Genomic DNA, 18,206 nt, shown 5'->3' with positions numbered 1-18,206 from the left:
CTTCGCGGTAATTATGTTTCGGCTTGATAACATATTACATAATCCATACTTGCCGTTCGCCAATAAATTATCCTTATTAAAAAGGTGAGAGTGATGTATCGATTTTGATTGTCTAAGGTACCCGTCTAATAATCAATTTTCAACAATGGCTCTCTTAAAGTAAATAAAAAAATTCTATGTGATAAAATTGTTATCAAATAACAAACTAGACCGAATGATATATTACTATTGTTTTATTTAACTGATTAAGGTTTTTGGTTGAGATAAAAAAATCAATGTTACAGCGGGATTCGAACCCACGACTTTCGGTTAGTAGCCGCTGCTCTACACCTGAGCTATAGTAACTTCGATCCACTCAGACAATAACTTCCCATCTCAACCCCACCTTTTGAATTTTCCCTCCTTTTTGCTATATTTCAAATGTCGTGTAATCTATTTGATTCTCGGTGACAATCGAAATGGCCACGGAGAGCTTTAGAGAAGATATACTTCATTCTAATTTATTCAATTCACTAGTTTTCGTAGTCCGCTTGACCAATTAATCTCTTTCAATTAATTAAGGTTTTTAGTTGAGATAAAGTCAATGTCACGAGCGGAATTCGAACCCACGACCTTCGGCTTGATACGCCGCTTCTCTACACCGGCTCCACTCGGACAAATGAATTGTATCTTCACTAAAGTTCTCCGTGGCCCTTTCAACTGTCGCCGAGAATCAAGTAGATTACACGACATTTGAAAAATGGCCAAAAGGAGGGAAAATTCAAAAGGTTGGGTTGAGATGAGAAGTTAGTGTCCGAGTGGATCGAGGTCACGATAGCTCAAGTGGTAGAGCAGCGGCGTATCAAGCCGAAGATCGTGGGTTCGAATCCTGCTCGTGCCATTGACTTTTTATCTCAACTAAAAACCTTAATTAATTATCTTGTATAACCTTGAAATACATGCACAACAAAGATTGAAAAACATATTTAAAAACTAAATTATTTAAAATAGTTTATTTTCTCGGCTCCTAGGACCATTTGGCAAGAATGATCCCACATACGTAGATCCTGTCCTTGTTAGAAAAAAAGAAAAATAAAATACATCGACATGAAAAACATTCGTTCTTTTCCCATCGAAGTGGCAAAGAGATGTTTAAAAACAAGCACCAAGCACGCACAAGTGTGGCAAGTTCACTAATATCGTCATCATACCGTTTTTTAATCTGGATTTAATAAATCAATATAAACTGCTGAAAAATGAATAGAGATATGTGTCATTTATTCCTATTTTAGTAATAATTAACCGATATTTATGTTTAATTAAGAATTAGAATAAAGAATAAAAAATTCTTAATTTAATTAAGAAATTAAGAATAGAAAGATAAAAAATAAACATTTCATTGCTTCAGAATTCAAATGAGACTGAATAAACATTTTAAATTTCTTAAAAACTAAACATTGAAAAATCTTTATCCTTGATTTAGATTAAGGATTAAGTTTAGTTACCTCTAATTGATATTCCCAAATTAAAACAGAATAATAAAACAAATATTTATTGATTCTCGTTAAGTGGATTAAGTTTTCAATAGTATTTTCAAAAAAATTTGGGAACAAGTTGAATTTATCCTTCTCTTTTTCCCTCCTTCCCTCCCCGTCAGAGAGAGAGAGAGAGAGAGAGAGAGAGAGAGAGAGAGAGAGAGAGAGAAAGACAGACAGACAGACAGACAGAGGCAGAGTGTGAGTGATAGAAAGTAAAAGAGGGAGAGAGAAAGAAAGGAGTGAAACAAACGAGGAGCAAAACAGAGAGGGTGTTCGTTTATTATGATTATTTTTCTAGTGCTTGTGCCCACTTTTTTACGAATGAATAATAGTAATAATCTCAAACACATTTAACCCAAATTGTATTTCTTCTGTTTTGGAATGGAACAAGAAATGTGCGTGTTTTGCCCCTGTGCCGTGTTTACAAACTGAGGGGATGCCCCGATCTTGCATAACCAGTCGTGTGTGAAAGTGGTGGCGAACTATATAAATCCGCCGCGGCCTTCTCCAGCATCAGAACAAGCCTTCCAAAGCCGAAGAGCAAGATGAAAACCATTGTAAGCGAAGCAATGTCTCATCTTGGTGGATAAACTAGAAATACAACAATCTTAAGCGGTTTTTTTTTCTTACAGCTTCTCACCCTCGCTCTCGCATCATGCGCATTCGGCGACTTTCAAGAAGGCAAGGTCCAGGAAAAAAGGCACGTGGATCCACATGGAGGATACGGTGAAGGGGACGAAGGCGGATATGTCTCAGGAGGATTAAACGTAGTGCCAGCGTGAGTATTGAGTCGCAACCAATTAAAATAATAAGTTTTATTAGCTTTATTAGTCAAAAAAATAATAATTCATTTTCTCATGGGTTTATTTAATGATTATTTGTACGTTTTAGACCTCAACTTGTTGCCCAGCACGTCGAAGTGGAGAGAGTAGTACCTGTCGTCCACTACCACCAGGTACCATTCAGCGTACCTCATCCAGTCGCCGTACCCGTACACGTACCGGTCCACGTACCCCAGCCTTTGCCCGTTCACGTTCCGGTCCCCGTGCCCGTCTACAAGACCGTCGAGGTCCCCGTCGAAAAGCCAGTCCCGTACCCGGTTGAGAAGCCGGTCCCTGTCCACGTTTACAAAAAGGTCCCTGTACCATTCCCCAAGCCGTACCCGGTACCCGTTCCAGTCTACAAGACCAAACACGTCTACCACGAAGTCTTCCACGGCAAGAGCCACGGATGGTGATCATAATTAAATTATTTATAAACAATTTCTAGTTCAATCCTGTACCTCAAAGCCTGTAAATATTTTTTTATACTTTTTTATACGAAATAAATACTTTTTTTAAGAAAATAAATATGTTTTAGTTTTTGCAAAACCTTCACTCCAACACCTTTACAATTAAGCTTACAATACTTTACTATAAATATCTATAATTGTGAAAGATTGATTGTTGAATTAAAAAATGCCCAAAAAGTAAAAAAGCGTATATACTGCATACCTTGTAAAGCAGCCATCATAGTTCATCAACTAAGTTCAAACATCATTAGCTCAAATATGATGCTGAATTACTAAACCAAGCAAATTATGTAGGCAAAATAAAATTACTGTCTGCTGGATCCCATGACATGCACGGTTAGAGGGAAACGAGATAGTGGACGCCCATGCAACGAAGAAATGCATTAAAGAAAGCAGGAAAAAGCTTCGAATCTTAACAGGACACTGCAAACTAAATTGGTCTTTGTACTTGAAGGAAATAGAAAAGAATCAGAAATACTTCATCAAGAAACTGCTCTGCCTGCCAATTAGCACCCGAGACTACATCTTATATATTGAATGCTCGGTCACACAACTCTACAGTGACACTTTGAGCCTGCATTTGAAATATATAAGGAAAGTACTGAATCACACACCTGACAGACTGACGCAGTTTTTGGCCGACGTACTAATAAATAAAGGCATATTATGGCACAAGCAGCTGTCAGAGTTAGGTAGGCTGTGCGGTGTAGGAGTAAGTAGGGAAGAACTGAAGTCCTCTAATACCACGGACCTGATAAAAAATGGGAGGAGAGCAAAAGGAAAGACCTGGTAACCCGTGCGAGAAACAGCTTACATGACAACTTGTACGCAAGACTGGATTTTAACTTAGGGCGAAACTACATGGATTGCTCTAATATGACAGCCTGTGAGGTGTCTCGGTCTTGTGGGCGAGGGGTGAATTGCTTCAGCTGAACTGCTAACCGTGGAGACAGGACCGCGCCATCATTTACTCCTTATGTAACCTCAACGTCCCAGAGGACACTCTCCCCTTCATAGCAGTGTGCCCCGTTCTGAGAGAGTTCCGCCAAAGGTACTTTGGGAAACTGAAGCTGGATGTAGAAGAAGTCATTGCGATCCTTAACGGAAGGGATAACTGGAGGAAGCTTGTGGTCCTCACTCACGCCCTGCGGTACCGAAAATACCTTGACCACTTAAATTTTTAAAATCAAAGGTCGTTCTAAAGATACAAAAATAGGGATTCATTCAAGATTCAAAAATTCATAAAGCAACTCGACAAACGGCAAAGGCCATTGTCAATTTAGCTTTTTTTTGGAAATGTAAAGCTAATGTAAATACTTTGTGTAAATAAAGCCTTTATTAATTCATTCAAATTAGTCTTTGAAGAAGATCGGTATAATTTGACACAAGAATTCTGCAAGGAAGCGTATGGGACATAAACACACCTACTAACAAACAGTTAACCCACTAAAACAAATTGCTACATTTGTCAGCAGGAAGAAATGTTTTAAGATATATAACGCAACCGTAGAAGACATTGTACCACAGAAACCTATTAATTACATTGAACTAAGACACCGGCGTGCTATAGATATAGAACTAGGTACAATAGCTCTCAAAAACCGCATTACATATGCCTCAACAGTTATTCAGATATCGAGAGATGCGATCGGGTGTGATGTAGGTTTCAGAAAAACATTTTCTTTATCATGCCAACGTTTCGATCTTTTATTGAGATCATCTTCAGGGCTCAAAGTGTTTGTCTTCTGTGTAATTGTGCCATCCTTGCGTGTCGTGTGAGAGTGCCTTGAAGATGATCTCAATAAAAGATCGAAACGTTGGCACGATAAAGAAAATGTTTTTCTGAAACCTACATCACACCAGACCGCATCTCACGATATCTGAATAACTATCGATTAACGGTCACTAATCTCTACACATATACCTCAACCTTTCATTTTAACTGTTGAAGAATCATGTACATTGGAGTATCGATTTGAAAGAAATTATTTTTGAGAAAGTTTTTTTGTTCAAACAGTTAAAGCTACCTAGAACAAGTCGATATGTTGATGAAAATTAGAATGGCCCATATCGATAAACAGATTGTAAAAACAAAGACTTGCTTAAAAGGGTAGAGAAAAGGAGAATCGAACGATAAATGGGTGTTGATTCGTTCTGGACCAAAACCGCTTCTACCACACATCAAAAATATTTTTAATAAGGTTTTTTATTAAACAATCGAACATTGTGATCATCGGATTTTGTTTTTGAGAATTGTTTTTAAAATATATTTGTTTTGATTAACGCATATTAAAACGGGGTAATAAGTAAGTTATGGCAAAATAACAATAAAATATAAGCAAAAGTTTTAAAGAGTGGAGACAGACTAATACTTTGATTGTACGATTTTTTCTAAGTCACTCCCACTGTCATTATAACTAGTTAGAAGATCTCTAGGTCATAGACTCTTCAGTCTGTAGGCTTGGATGGATGGATGAAAGTTTTTCAAGAAATATACTGATAGGAAGATTTTCGTTGAATTTACGGTAACGGGATAGGATTACTTCTTGGTCAAAGGTAAAATTTAAATTTTTGAGTCAAGTTTGATTAAAGTTTTGTCGGGCGATGATAAGTTGGATCTTTTGTCAAGTAGTGAAAAGAATTTGTGTCGTTATATTAGTTTTTTTTAATATTAATTAGTTTATATTAGTTTTAAGCGTGGATTTAACATCAGTCATTTGTCATCTTATGTCCTTAGGTATCGCACTTCGTCCGCAGTAGGAAGAGGGAAGGTTACTGAAGTATAATGGAGGACTCATTTTGATACGAAGGGTAAAGGAACAGGTGTTATTGAAGGTTTCGAGAGAAATCCACAAAATTCGAGTGAGTTGAGGATCGCTCTATCGTCTACCGTCTAAGGTCAAGGAGATAGGAAGGCGTGCATAAGATATAATTGTATATAAGTAATATAAAAAATAATAAACAAGTCTTACAGAGAAAGAGAAAAAGAGAAACCACCACCAACCACATACCGACACCAAACTATATAGAAGTCTACTGCGATGGTAAAGGGTACAACTTTACCACCGGACGTTGAATGGCACCACTACTGAGTTTCACTCGAGTCACCCTTATGACCCCGTCCTATCCGGGAAAAACCTCCATGATCCGTCCTAATGGCCAACTCAATGGGGGAGTCGATCCGGCCCGGAGGACCCAAATGTCTGATCAAGTGGACTGTGGATGGATGTTTAATGGATTTAAAATTAAACTAAAATAAAATAAATTATAAAATTAACAAAACACTCACCTCCGGTGACGATAGTCCAGCTACCTCAACTGAGGTAAAGGGGGATGCAAAGAGGATAATAGTCGGAAAAGACAGGAAAAGTCGGGACGGGGACTTCACCACGTAGATGTCTCAGGAACTTCACCAATCGGAACGATGACGACGATAAATTCATAAAATTAAGACAATAAACAAAATAAAATAAACTTCAAACTGGATCACGACTTGTATAAAATTACAAATTGCCAAAGACGACGACACAACGAATAATAATCTATATAATTATATAATATATTATATAATATAATATATTATATTATATTATTACTATATTATCTATATAATTATAATCTATATATAGTACTCACAGATTCGTTCACAGCTGAATGTACATTGGGTTATATCATTATTTACTTTACAAAACAATTGTAGGACATCAAATAAACGTAGTAATTTTATTTATCTTAACACAAAAAACACCCAAAAAATTAAATTGTTCCTTTATCATGATTATTAAAATAATAGAAAAGAAATTACCGTGTTCGAACGATAATATGATTGTGTCATAGAAAGTCCTTTAATATTTTGTATGTCCTCCTTTGGCTTTCAAAACTGCATCCGTCCTTCTGGGCATACTTCTCACGAGATTTCTGTACTGTTCTGGATCAATTAGGTCCTATTCGACGTGTGTTTTTTCCCAAGTTGATCGAAGTTTGAAGCGTCTTGCACAATCGGCTGAAGATATTTTTAGTGTTCCCCACAAGTGCTCAATTGGATTAAGGTTAGGTGACTGTGGGGGCCATTCCATGACATTAAAACCACGATCAGCAAGCCACTCTTTGGTCAGCAATGGTTTCCTCACTTCCCGTCGCTCTTAATCCGGCCTCAGCAAACATCACCGTTTGTTACAGCACTGACATCCATATTATCATTATCATGCGGCCTACTCTGAATTTGGACAGCGTTATCAACCTGTCCTGATCGAACGGAGCGCGTAGATACAACGCCTTTTGGCCTCGGAAAATTTTGTTTTATGACCACTCCTCTTCTTTTTAAAACAACTGTCGTAAATCCCGGAAGATCTTTCAGGTTTTATTATTACCCCAATAATAACAATTTATATTTTGTTGAAATTTCACCATAAGGAAGTCCTACTTGTAGAGATTTTATTATTTTATCTTTCAAAAATGTTGAAAATGGCTTCATACTGTAATTAAACGGAATAGATCATAACCATTAAGGAAAGGAAATATTTTCAATATGTAAGAAAAATAACTAAATTGATGATACCTGATAACAAATTTGAGACGAATTATTGAATGGTTTTTGCGAAATTTGCAATGAAGTAACCCGAGTTACAAAACTGTTCACATGAAGACTCGTAATATACTGGCTCAATTCAAAGGTATAAACATAAATAAAGATTATTATATATATATATATATATATATATATAAAGAGGGAGAAGAAGAAGAAAGAGTCGGAGAGTCGAGAGTGGGGAGAAAGTAGTAAAAGAAATGAAGGAAAAGACAGAGGGAAAGGGAGAGGGAGAGAAAGTGAGATAGTAAGTTAAAGTGGGGTGGAGAAAGAAAAGAGTGTAAAAAATAGAGAATGAGTGTGTGCGAGAAAGAGGGAGAGAGATAGATTAATAATAGATAAAATGAGAAAAAAGTGAGACTGAGAGTATAATAAATAATGTTGAGATAATACATATGGGAGAGAAACAGAGGGAGGGAGAGAGCGAGAGAGAAAGTGAGGGGGTTGAGAAAGAAAAGAGAGTAAAATAAATAGAAATGAGTGTGTGCGAGAAAAAGGGAGGGAGATACATAGAGTGAGAAAGAATGTGAGAGTGTAATAAATAACATAGTTAATAATAGAGAGGGGGGAGGAGAGGAAAGAGAGTAAGAACTAGCATGTGTAAGCGAGATACAATATCTTAAGGTGTTTTAGGTGTTTAATACAACATGGAATCATACCTCGGTCAAAGGGCGAGACAGAGCGGACCAGCATACGGTCGTCCCACCATCCCGAAAGTCGCATCAGTCATGCACTTCCTGCTTGATTAATCTAATTCGTTCTGACAGTAGGTCTGGATCCACGCCTTGGCCCGTTCATATTATTGGAGTAAAAGCTCTTTCGAAATCCTCCCGTATTTCAATTCTGACATAAGCCTTTGAAAGCTAGATGAAAAATGGTTTATACTTAACTGAATGTTAAAAATAAATAAGAAAGCTAAATTGGCCCAGTTGGTATAGTTATAATTTTTAAGAAGACATTTAGTTTAGGTTGTTTATATATGTATATTAACAGTTTTGTTGATTATCATAATTGATTTGGGTCGGCTGTGTTTATAAATAACTTGCGTTATACTGGCAATCCCAAATTTTGTTTTTGTTTCTCCACCCAGAAAAAAGCCTTTGTTATTTCCTGGAGGTCGACCGGCCAAACGAGAACAAAGCCTAACACCCTACAATCTCCCGGCTAACATGAAAAGTGTAACAGGTGTTACGTTAAACAAGGATTTAGTTAAAATGACCCGCAGAAATGTAAACCGTGTACAGCTCCTTCCGCATTTCCCCTCCCGGTCGAGTTTCATAATTGAAGCCGTGAATCAAGTCTCCTCCTTTTTTTTCTCTCCATCTCTCTTCTCCGCCCTATGACCTAAAATGAAACTCTGCGTCAAAATTGGGCGGAAATTATCGGCATTCCCATCAGGGTGACCGACATCCTCATGTAACTTACATTAGTTGCATAACCGACAGGTCTTTCATCCGATATTTTTATTTTTATTTTGAATCAGCAAGTGATTTCTGACGTTGTGTCTGCTATAGAAAAATTTAATTGTAACCTATTGTGTCCTTATAAAATCATTGTTATTTCCCTATGGTCGTCACATTAAAAATTCTTTTTGCTATTCTCAAACTGATTTTTTTTAACGTATAACATTATGTGCATGTAAACTCAGGAAAGAACACACAAAAAAAAATCAAAATTATTATTTCCTTCCTCTTCCTCTCCAGCCTTCAATATGTGGTTTTTATGTACCACACTGGATTTTTACTCATAACACTTTAGATATATCGATTATTAACAAAAAATTGAACAGGCAAGAAACAGAACAAAATAAATTTATATTTAGGTGTAATAAGATTAAGTTCAGGCCACCAGTTAAAGTAAAGTAATGTAATTCTTGTCATGCAGTAGGGCTTAAAGTTCAACTACTAGTTTTCAGTGTCGCGGACAAAGGGTCAAACCACTTTACAATACATTTTTCGAACTATTATCAATTCAAAAGCCATGAGTGGGATTCGAACCCAGAACCTCTAGGGTGGCAAGTACGAGTCAAACAAACCTCACGGCCACTGTGGTCCCCCACTCTACGTTTACACGTTTTCTTATCTACTCTCGTTTGCTTAATTTTTTTATACTATAAATAATTACAATACACAAATAGAACATTTTTTAATTCATGGAGATTATGCGGAGAATAGGAAGACGAACGGAACGGTGGTAATAAAAGACAAATTGATAGAAAGGATCTCGGCCTATGGTGAATGGAAAAAATCGCGGTTTTCTTATGATGAATACCTCAATCCAATTTTTGGGCGAGTTTTGCAATGGTTCAAGAGACCATCGTAGTTATATGATGCATCGTGTTATGCGATTTGATTGATGTTAGTGGATAATGCTTTCACTGATTTTACAATCACCACGGCGGCGTTTTATAGAAAATGAAATGCAAAACCACAAAAATCACGAAGCGAAAAAAAAGATCTTAACAAGTAATGCCTAAGCAAACTGGGATTAATATGTTTAAATCGTGCTATATTTGTCATGTGTGGTTCGCCTGATCAAATCAAAGATGGTTAATGTTATAGCAATATTTTACCCAAAGTTACAATAATTTACCTTTACCCTTTAATATCTTTTAAGTTTTCTGTTATCCCTTATTATTCTTTAGTCTTTAATAGGTACTTTCACGAGCGAATCGGAACATTATTCTCCCACCTATGCAGAAGGGGTGTTCCGCAAGGCACCATTCTCGGGCAAATTCGGTGTACACTTCATTCCTTTTCATTTCCGACATGTAATCACATAGGCAGATGATGCTGCCATCATTCCAGCAAACCCATATCAGAAACCTCCACGACCATCCCTTCTGTTTGGAAGAATGTTCAAAAAATGAAGGAGATTTTTACGAAACCAAATCTCAGCAAATAAACTACCCTCCTCGTCGTATCACCTCTCTTTCAATTTACTACAATTCTGTTCCTTGCCCAGCAACCACTGAAGTTTGCTCTTTGGCATTTTACATCGATAAAAGACTTGGAACCATCTCACTCGTTTCAGAAGAATAAGTTGAAACTCACATTGCAAAATAAACGTCTCATACATATCATCACTGCAACTGATCTGGACGAACGAAATGGAACTGTGGGGTGCAACCAAAGAATCCAGTCACTGAAGTCCAAAATCCTTTAAACCATTGCCTGCTCTCTACTTCATAAGTATCTAACCTTACTATCCACACGTTCAAACCCTGTTAGTCCTCGAAATTGGATGATATGTACACCTCTAAAATCCTAGTTCCTATCCCGAACCCTTTATGTCAAACCTGTAAGACACCTAAAGCGTCAATGGACTGACGATTTCCTCCCTAGTGAGGAAGTGAATAGTACTGATAGGAGAGATTAATGGTTTACTTCTCCACTCGAATAATGTTATAACATAAAATTAATAAAGACTACAAAGCTGTGGCGCTGTTGTAATATAATAATGAAATAATAACAATAAAACACATTTCCTTTTAAAAATAATATAATAAATAGCGATAAACTAGAAGAAACACTATAATGGCGGGGTTGAGATGAGAAGTTAGTGTCCGAGTGGATCGAAGTCACGATAGCTCAAGTGGTAGAGCAGCAGCGTATCTAGCCGAAGATCGTGGGTTCGCATCCCGCTCGTGACACTAATTTTTTTTCTTAAATAAAAACTTTAATTAATTGAAAGATATTAATTGGTCAAGCGGACCACGAAAACTTGTGAGTTTATCAGTGAGTTAGTCCTTNTTTTAATCCTTTCTGTTCATATATAAAACCAAAAAGTCTAAAAAGCCTGTTTCACCAACTTCCACGACAATAGTAGGGCGAGTAGTTAGTTTGTCTCGTATTTGCCACGTTATTTTGGGTTCAAATCTCAGCAGACTCCATGGCTTTTTAATTTATAATAGTGCGAAAAAATTTGTTGTAAAGTGGTTTCACCCTTGGTCCAAGACACCTAACGGTTAGTTGAACGTTAAGCCATTCAATTTAGCATGAAATTAAAAAAAAACTTAATACATTAAATACATGTATGTAATTAAACCGAACATATCTACTCTAACATACTACGCTTCGACTCCCATGACATCCACCAGACCATTTTTTCACCTCTCTCTGTCTCTGGTCGCCTAAAGACTTCAAATTATTTTCCAACCAGCTCAACCAACTAAATCGTGGTCTACCTAGTGGTTTTCTCCCTCCAGGGTGTCTATACATTGTATGTTGTGAACCTCATGTCTAATCCATCCAGGTATATGTCCCAGCCACCGCAACTTGTCTTACTCTCTTATACTCTTGTCCAACATTATAAAAGGCCACAATATCCGACTCCCCAAACAATATGCACTCTCTCCCTCTCCCTTTCTCTCACTCTCTCTCTCTCTCTCTCTCTCTCATACATATTTGTATATAGAAAGAGAGAGAAAGGGAGAGGGAGAGAGAGAGAGAGAGAGAGAGAGAGAGAGAGAGGGAGAGAGAGAGAAAGTGTGTGTGTGTCTGTCCTCTTATTATGTTAGTCTGTCGGCCTAGAACGTAAATTATTTTATGCGTGCTGATATTAAAAGTTTTAAAACAAATGTAAAAACTTTATAGAAAGTTTGAACAACATGAATCACGATTATTATTGAATGAATGCGTTCTCCATCTCAATTACTGTTATCGATGAATTTGTTGCACAAGCTACTGTTTACTAATTATATTTAATCCATTATAGTTCGTGGTCCGATTGAACTTTTTTCAATTTATTAATATTTATGAAAGGTATTGGTTGAGATAAAAAGTCAGTGTCACGAGCGGGATTCGAACCCACGACCTTCGGCTCAATACGCCGCTGTTCTACCACTTGAGCTATCGTGACCTCGATCCACTCGGACACCAACTCATCTCAATCTCACCTCATTTTTGCCATTTTTCAAATGTCGTGTAATCTGTTTGATTCTCGGCGACAAATGAAATGGCCACGGAGAGCTTTAGTGTAGTATACTTCATTTTGCTTATTACATTTTATTAGGTTTCGTGGTCCGTTTGACCAAATAAATTCTTTTCAATTAATTAAGGTTTTGGTTGAAATAAAAAAGTCGATGTCACGAGGGGGATTCGAACCCACCATTCGTGAAGATATACTTCAGTTTAATTATTAAATCCATTGCAGTTCGTGGTCCGATTGAACAATTAACTTTTTTCAATTAATTAGTATTTAATTTTAAAGAAAAAATTAAATTACATATTTGCTGGCTTTGTTACATGCCTTCAGTTTCGCCGTTTTCAGTGGTAGGTATGTTCATGTTGGATTCTAACACCAATATAATCCTAACCAAGTTTGGTAAACGAAGGGGTACCTTTCTCTAAAATATTTGTCTAAAAATCTTACTTTATTTCACCTATCGTAGTTGTTTTGACAGGCGAGTTCGGCATTTTGCCATTTTCAACAGTGGTTAGGGTTGTAAGTAGGGTGAGGCATCACCGAACACAACGAAATTCACAGAAAGCAAAAACCAGAACTATGGTTTACCAAACCAGAATCGCATCTGACACCCGAGGATAGGTAGACCAAAAAGATCAGTTACGACAAAATTACAGGTACATCGCCGCAGACCGCACAGAGTGAAGAAAGAGAGAGACCGTGTAGGTAAGAGGGTGAGTGATTGAGTGAGAGAATGGTTTTTATTTATTCACTCAAAGTTAGGTCTCTTGGATCTTTCTTATACTTAACTAAATTCACTAGTTTTCCTGGTCCGCTTGACCAATTAATATCTTTTAATTAATTAACGTTTTTAGTTGAGATAAAAAATATTGAAAAAAGGCAAAAAGGAGGGAAAATTCAAAAGGTGGGGTGACACTCAAGTGATAGAGCAGCGGCGGATCTAGCCGAAGATCGTGGGTTCGAATCCAGCTCACGACACAGATTTATACTTAACATGATACATTATATATTTATTATGATTTTGACTCCTTTGGTCTAAACAATGTATTTTACAATTATAATTTATAATAAAAATATAATATTATATTTAATACAATATTATAGCAATATAATATAATATTTTGTGTTTTGTTTTTGTTAACAATTTGCGATAAAATTTTTTCTTTTTGTCGTTTTATAAATTTGTAGGATATATCAATATAATATCAATCGTATCAATAAATAAATAAATAAAACCAAACAAATAAATGGTAGGCTGGTAGGTGTTAATTATAAAGGTTAATCTATATCTATATAAATTACAATACATGTCAGTTATATATTGGGTTGTCCGGAAAATAATGCAGGATTTTGGTATTAAACAAAAAAAAGAAACTAGTTACTTTAAAGCAATGTTCTTTAATCAAAATAATTTCCCATACTCTCAATACATTTCTCCCAACGTGTTGGTAACTTATTAATTNCAGATTTTATTTGCCGTTTTCACTTTGTTTTTTAAAGCAGTACCTTTGGTGTGAATTATTTACTTTTGGAATTCGAAACTTTAGTACATTTGAAGTTGCCACTTAGTTTATTTTTGCGTTTATTTTTGATGATTTAGAAATTATACAAAATATTCAATTTTTTTTAGACAAAAAGGAATAGTCTGATGAGTCTCACTTGATCAATCTTTTGACATAACTTTAGGTCACACGTATTATTTTTAAAAAAAATTTATATCTCAGGTTTCTGATATTTTTACCATGCTATATACATAGAAAAAGTCGATCTTGGTTGTAATGATGATATTTCGAGGAAATATCATTTCATTCCCATAATGATTGGCCACAAATATTATTTCATTTTTTTATATCTCAGGTTTCTGATATTTTTAACATGCTATATACACAGAAAAACGTCGATCTTGGTTGTAATAATGATATTTTGAGGAAATATCATTTCATTCCCATAATGTTTGGTAACAAATATTATTTCATTTTTTATATCTCAGGTTTCTGATATTTTTAGCATGCTATATACACAGAAAAACGTCGATCTTGGTTGTAAAAATGATATTTCGAGGAAATATTATTTCATTCCCATAATGTTTGGTCACAAATATTATTTCATTTTTTTTATACTTAAGTTTCTGATATTTTTAGATTCGTAATGCTAATGCTACGGTTAACAAAAAAATTCGATATTGGTTGTGATGATAATTTTTGGATGTCTGAGTTGTTTTAATTTATATTTTGATGTGTGTGTAGATTTTTATAAACACACGTCTTTTACCTTTGTAGAAACATTTTTAAAATATTTATTTAATTAAAAATTTCATTACTGACATTGATAATTTTCGAATTTATTTGTCCATGTTTCCCTTGATTTTACCTATCTTTGATGGAATGGACATGAACCATTGTTGATATTTTGCTTCCGAACTAACGAAAGTAGGGAAGATTTGGATTCATGCAGGAAGTAGAAAAAAAATGTTGTCCTCCAAAATCAAAATTTCCACTCGCATTTTGCGTTTCAGACCTTTCTGAACAAATTTGGTTCCATGTCTGTCTGTCTGTGGGCTGTTCTTTGTGGGACAACCACGAAATAATGAGACCAATTTTTATCAAATTTTCAGACGTTCCTTTCTAGATGGTCCTCCGAATTTTATTCCAAATACACAAAATGTGAAGAAGCTACACTAAATTGATATTTTTATTGTGAGAAAATCATTCGGTGAAAATTTAAAAAAAAACCTCATTTAATATAACGAACTGGATCTTGCTCAATTCCGTCACTTTTTAATCAATTGCATATGGAATTTTGCCGAACTTAATTGAAACTAAATTATTTTAAAGCTATTATGCGATTAACTTTCTATATTGGCCTATTAAGCAGGCCAAGTTGTAAAATTGCTTTCTATTCGGTCAAAATCATTCAATAAAGCACTTATGATTTAACCAGATTATTACATAAAGCAATGTTAGACTTTTATGTTTGAAGTGTACGAGGTACCGAATATGATGGAGCGGCTTTTGGCGTCTCCGGTATAAAAGGAGTTCCGTTCAGAATTTTTGCCGTCGTGGATTTCGGATTTTCCATACTGACCGAAAGGATTTCCTGGGTTATGTAATATGTCAGAACATAAGCAGTTTAGCCGCTCAGACCGGTTGCCCTGCAGACACCGACCTTTATTTATTCCCTCTGGAATACGCCGGTTTTGTTAAAAGGCCGATTTGTTTCAGAATGATTAGTCGATGTGAGAGAGTTCAATGGTATGTTTTTGGGACCGCTGGTTTTTCTAAAAAGTACCAGGGTATATATTTTTAACATAAAAAATATATATATAATGATTTGCAGATGGTTTGTTTTAAACTATTATCATTAACATACAACAGACCTTCAAAGTGAAAAATTCGAAAATAGAAGGAACTATGTTTTTAGTCATGTATGACACGTTTCAACACACGTTATTAACAAATGAGACTTTCAAAAAAAAATTTATTTTTGTTTATTGATCTAAGTTTTTAATATGTTTTATAGTTGTATACCTTCTTGTTGGTGGCCTTTGTCGCTGCTGAAGAAAAGACGGATCTTGTAGAAGAGCAGAAAGTCGAAGACGACAAAGCACACGACAAGAGGAGTCTCGTGGGTGAAGTTGGATATGGTGGGTATGGTGTACACGGAGGGTACGAAGGATACGGAGGACATTACGGGGGTTATGGATATGGCCATGGCGGTTATGGATATGGACACGGCGTTGGACTAGTAGGAGTTGGCCTCGGCCTTGGAGGCTACGGTGGAGGGTAAGTGTAAATAAGTAATTTTAAATCGTTTCAAATGGCATTAAATGATAATTATTTGTCATTTCAGAGTCCTTTCCCAGCACGTCGAAGTCGAGAAGCACGTGCCCGTCGTCAAGTACCACGGCGTACCGGTCAGCGTACCTCACCCCGTACCTGTACCCGTCCACGTTCCGGTCCATGTACCTCACCCTGTGGCCGTCAAAGTTCCAGTCCCCGTCCCGGTTTACAAAACGGTGACCGTCCCTGTCGAGAAGCCGGTACCTTACCCGGTCGAGAAGCCTTACCCAGTCACCGTGTATAAAAAGGTGCCGTACCCAGTACCAAAACCGTACCCAGTTCCTTTCCCAGTCTACAAGACTAAGCATTACTACCGTGAGGTCCACCCAAAACACTACCACCACGGTGGCTGGTGATCAATTAATTTGTTTTATATTCAAGTAGACTGTATATATTATATTTAAACTTTTTTTATATTTTTGTAATAAAACTGTTTTCAATCTATCATATTTTCTTCTTTTTGATTTCAAATTCACCACAATTCTTCCCTTGGTGTGATGGCATAATATTTAAAGTTATGTTTAGGATCTTAGTACCTTACTGAAAATCTACCTTTACTAAGGTTAAAATTGTGACTTGTGTCAATTGTTAAAAAATCACTACTTCTTATAGCGCGTATGTTTTCACTTGTTTATAATAATTATTTTTCTTATACTTATTAATTAATACACAGGTTCAATTCACTAGTTTTAGTAGTCTACTTACCAATTAATATCTTTCAATTTATTAAGGTTTTAGTTGAGAAAAAAAAGTTAGTGTCAAGAGAGGGAATCGAACCCACGACCTTCGGCTAGATACCCCGCTACTTAGCTTCGATCTACTCGGACACCAACTTCCCATCTCAATCCCACTTTTGAATTTTTAATTGTTATCATTTTTGAAATAATTTAATAATATTAAGGTATGATTCTTTAAAAAAAAATAAAATCCTTTTTAAAAAGATAGTTCCTACTCACAGTAAGTTGAGTTACTGCACTGTTATGCAACGTCCGGATTTCGAGCCCTTTAGCTCATCATCAGGTTGAAGGAATTCTACAACCACGTCTCTCGACATGAATTGCAAAACTTTACTTTACTTTACTTTAGTGGGTAGGAACTATATTTTTAAAAAGGATAGGGAGGATAGTTTTGAAATGCGTGAAGCCACGTGCATCCAACGATTAAATAAAAAAAAACTTTCATTGCAACGTTTCACATTCACATTTTTCGCTTTCAATTGCTTCATTAGAACGGGTGGTTTTGGTAGCTCAAACAGCCTCCGGGACCGAATATTTTTTTTTATAAATCGTGTTTTATGAAAATGAAAAATATAAATAATTCTTTAAATTCACTAATTTCGTGGTCCGATTGACCAATTAATATATTACAATTAATTAAGGTTTTTAGTTGAGATAAAAAAAGTCGATGGCACGAGCGGGATTCGAACCCACGACCTTCGGCTAGATACCCCGCTACTCTAGCTTCGATCTACTCGGACACCAACTTCCCATCTCAATCCCACGTTTGAATTTTTTTTATCGAAGTCACAAAAGATCAAGTGCTAGGCTAGCGGCATATCTAGCCGAAGGTCGTGGGTTCGAATCCCGCTCGTGACACTGACTTTTTTTATCTCAATTAAAACCTCAATACACAGGGTTGTCTCAAACATTCTGGCAAGCCTTTGTGATCTTATAGTAATTGACTTGGTGCTCATGAGTCAAATGACCAAAAATATGTTTTCTCTTCGTACTTTATTATAAAATAGCACGAAGTAAAAATTGTAAAAAAAAATTCATTTTCTTTACAATGAACTCTTTAATGAAAATAAAATGTTAAAACTTAAACAGTGGTTTTTGGATTACGAGAGAGAATTCTGTGTAGGAAACTGCTAAATTGAAGTAATTTTATATTTGTACAAGTTTGTCTTGGATTTGGGGAACACCTTATAGGATGAAGGTAATAAATTTCCTACTTTTTTCTTATCCTATGACAAAACATCAAAGAAAACTTAACTGAAAGATGAAATAAATCAAACGACTATTCGACAAATGGGTTAAAACCTTTTTTAA

General features: G+C 35.9%; 1 protein-coding gene across 1 annotated transcript; it reads left to right on the top strand.

Moving 5' to 3' along the window:
* Positions 1 to 1,975: 1,975 nt before the first annotated feature.
* On the top strand, positions 1,976 to 16,605 carry LOC106665315. Its single transcript, XM_014391649.2, has 5 exons — positions 1,976 to 2,074; positions 2,150 to 2,295; positions 2,409 to 2,751; positions 15,839 to 16,101; positions 16,169 to 16,605. Exons 1-5 carry the CDS (start codon positions 2,063 to 2,065, stop codon positions 16,512 to 16,514), a joined length of 1,110 nt encoding a protein of 369 aa, XP_014247135.2. The 5' UTR covers positions 1,976 to 2,062; the 3' UTR covers positions 16,515 to 16,605.
* Positions 16,606 to 18,206: the final 1,601 nt, after the last annotated feature.

The sequence above is a fragment of the Cimex lectularius genome, unplaced genomic scaffold (assembly GCF_000648675.2).
Source record: "Cimex lectularius strain Harlan isolate CLEC.00 unplaced genomic scaffold, Clec_2.1 scaffold140, whole genome shotgun sequence".
Classification (NCBI taxonomy): Eukaryota; Metazoa; Arthropoda; class Insecta; order Hemiptera; family Cimicidae; genus Cimex; species Cimex lectularius.
Note: the sequence above shows the minus strand (reverse complement) of the source record. Positions and strands in the feature narration are given on the sequence as shown.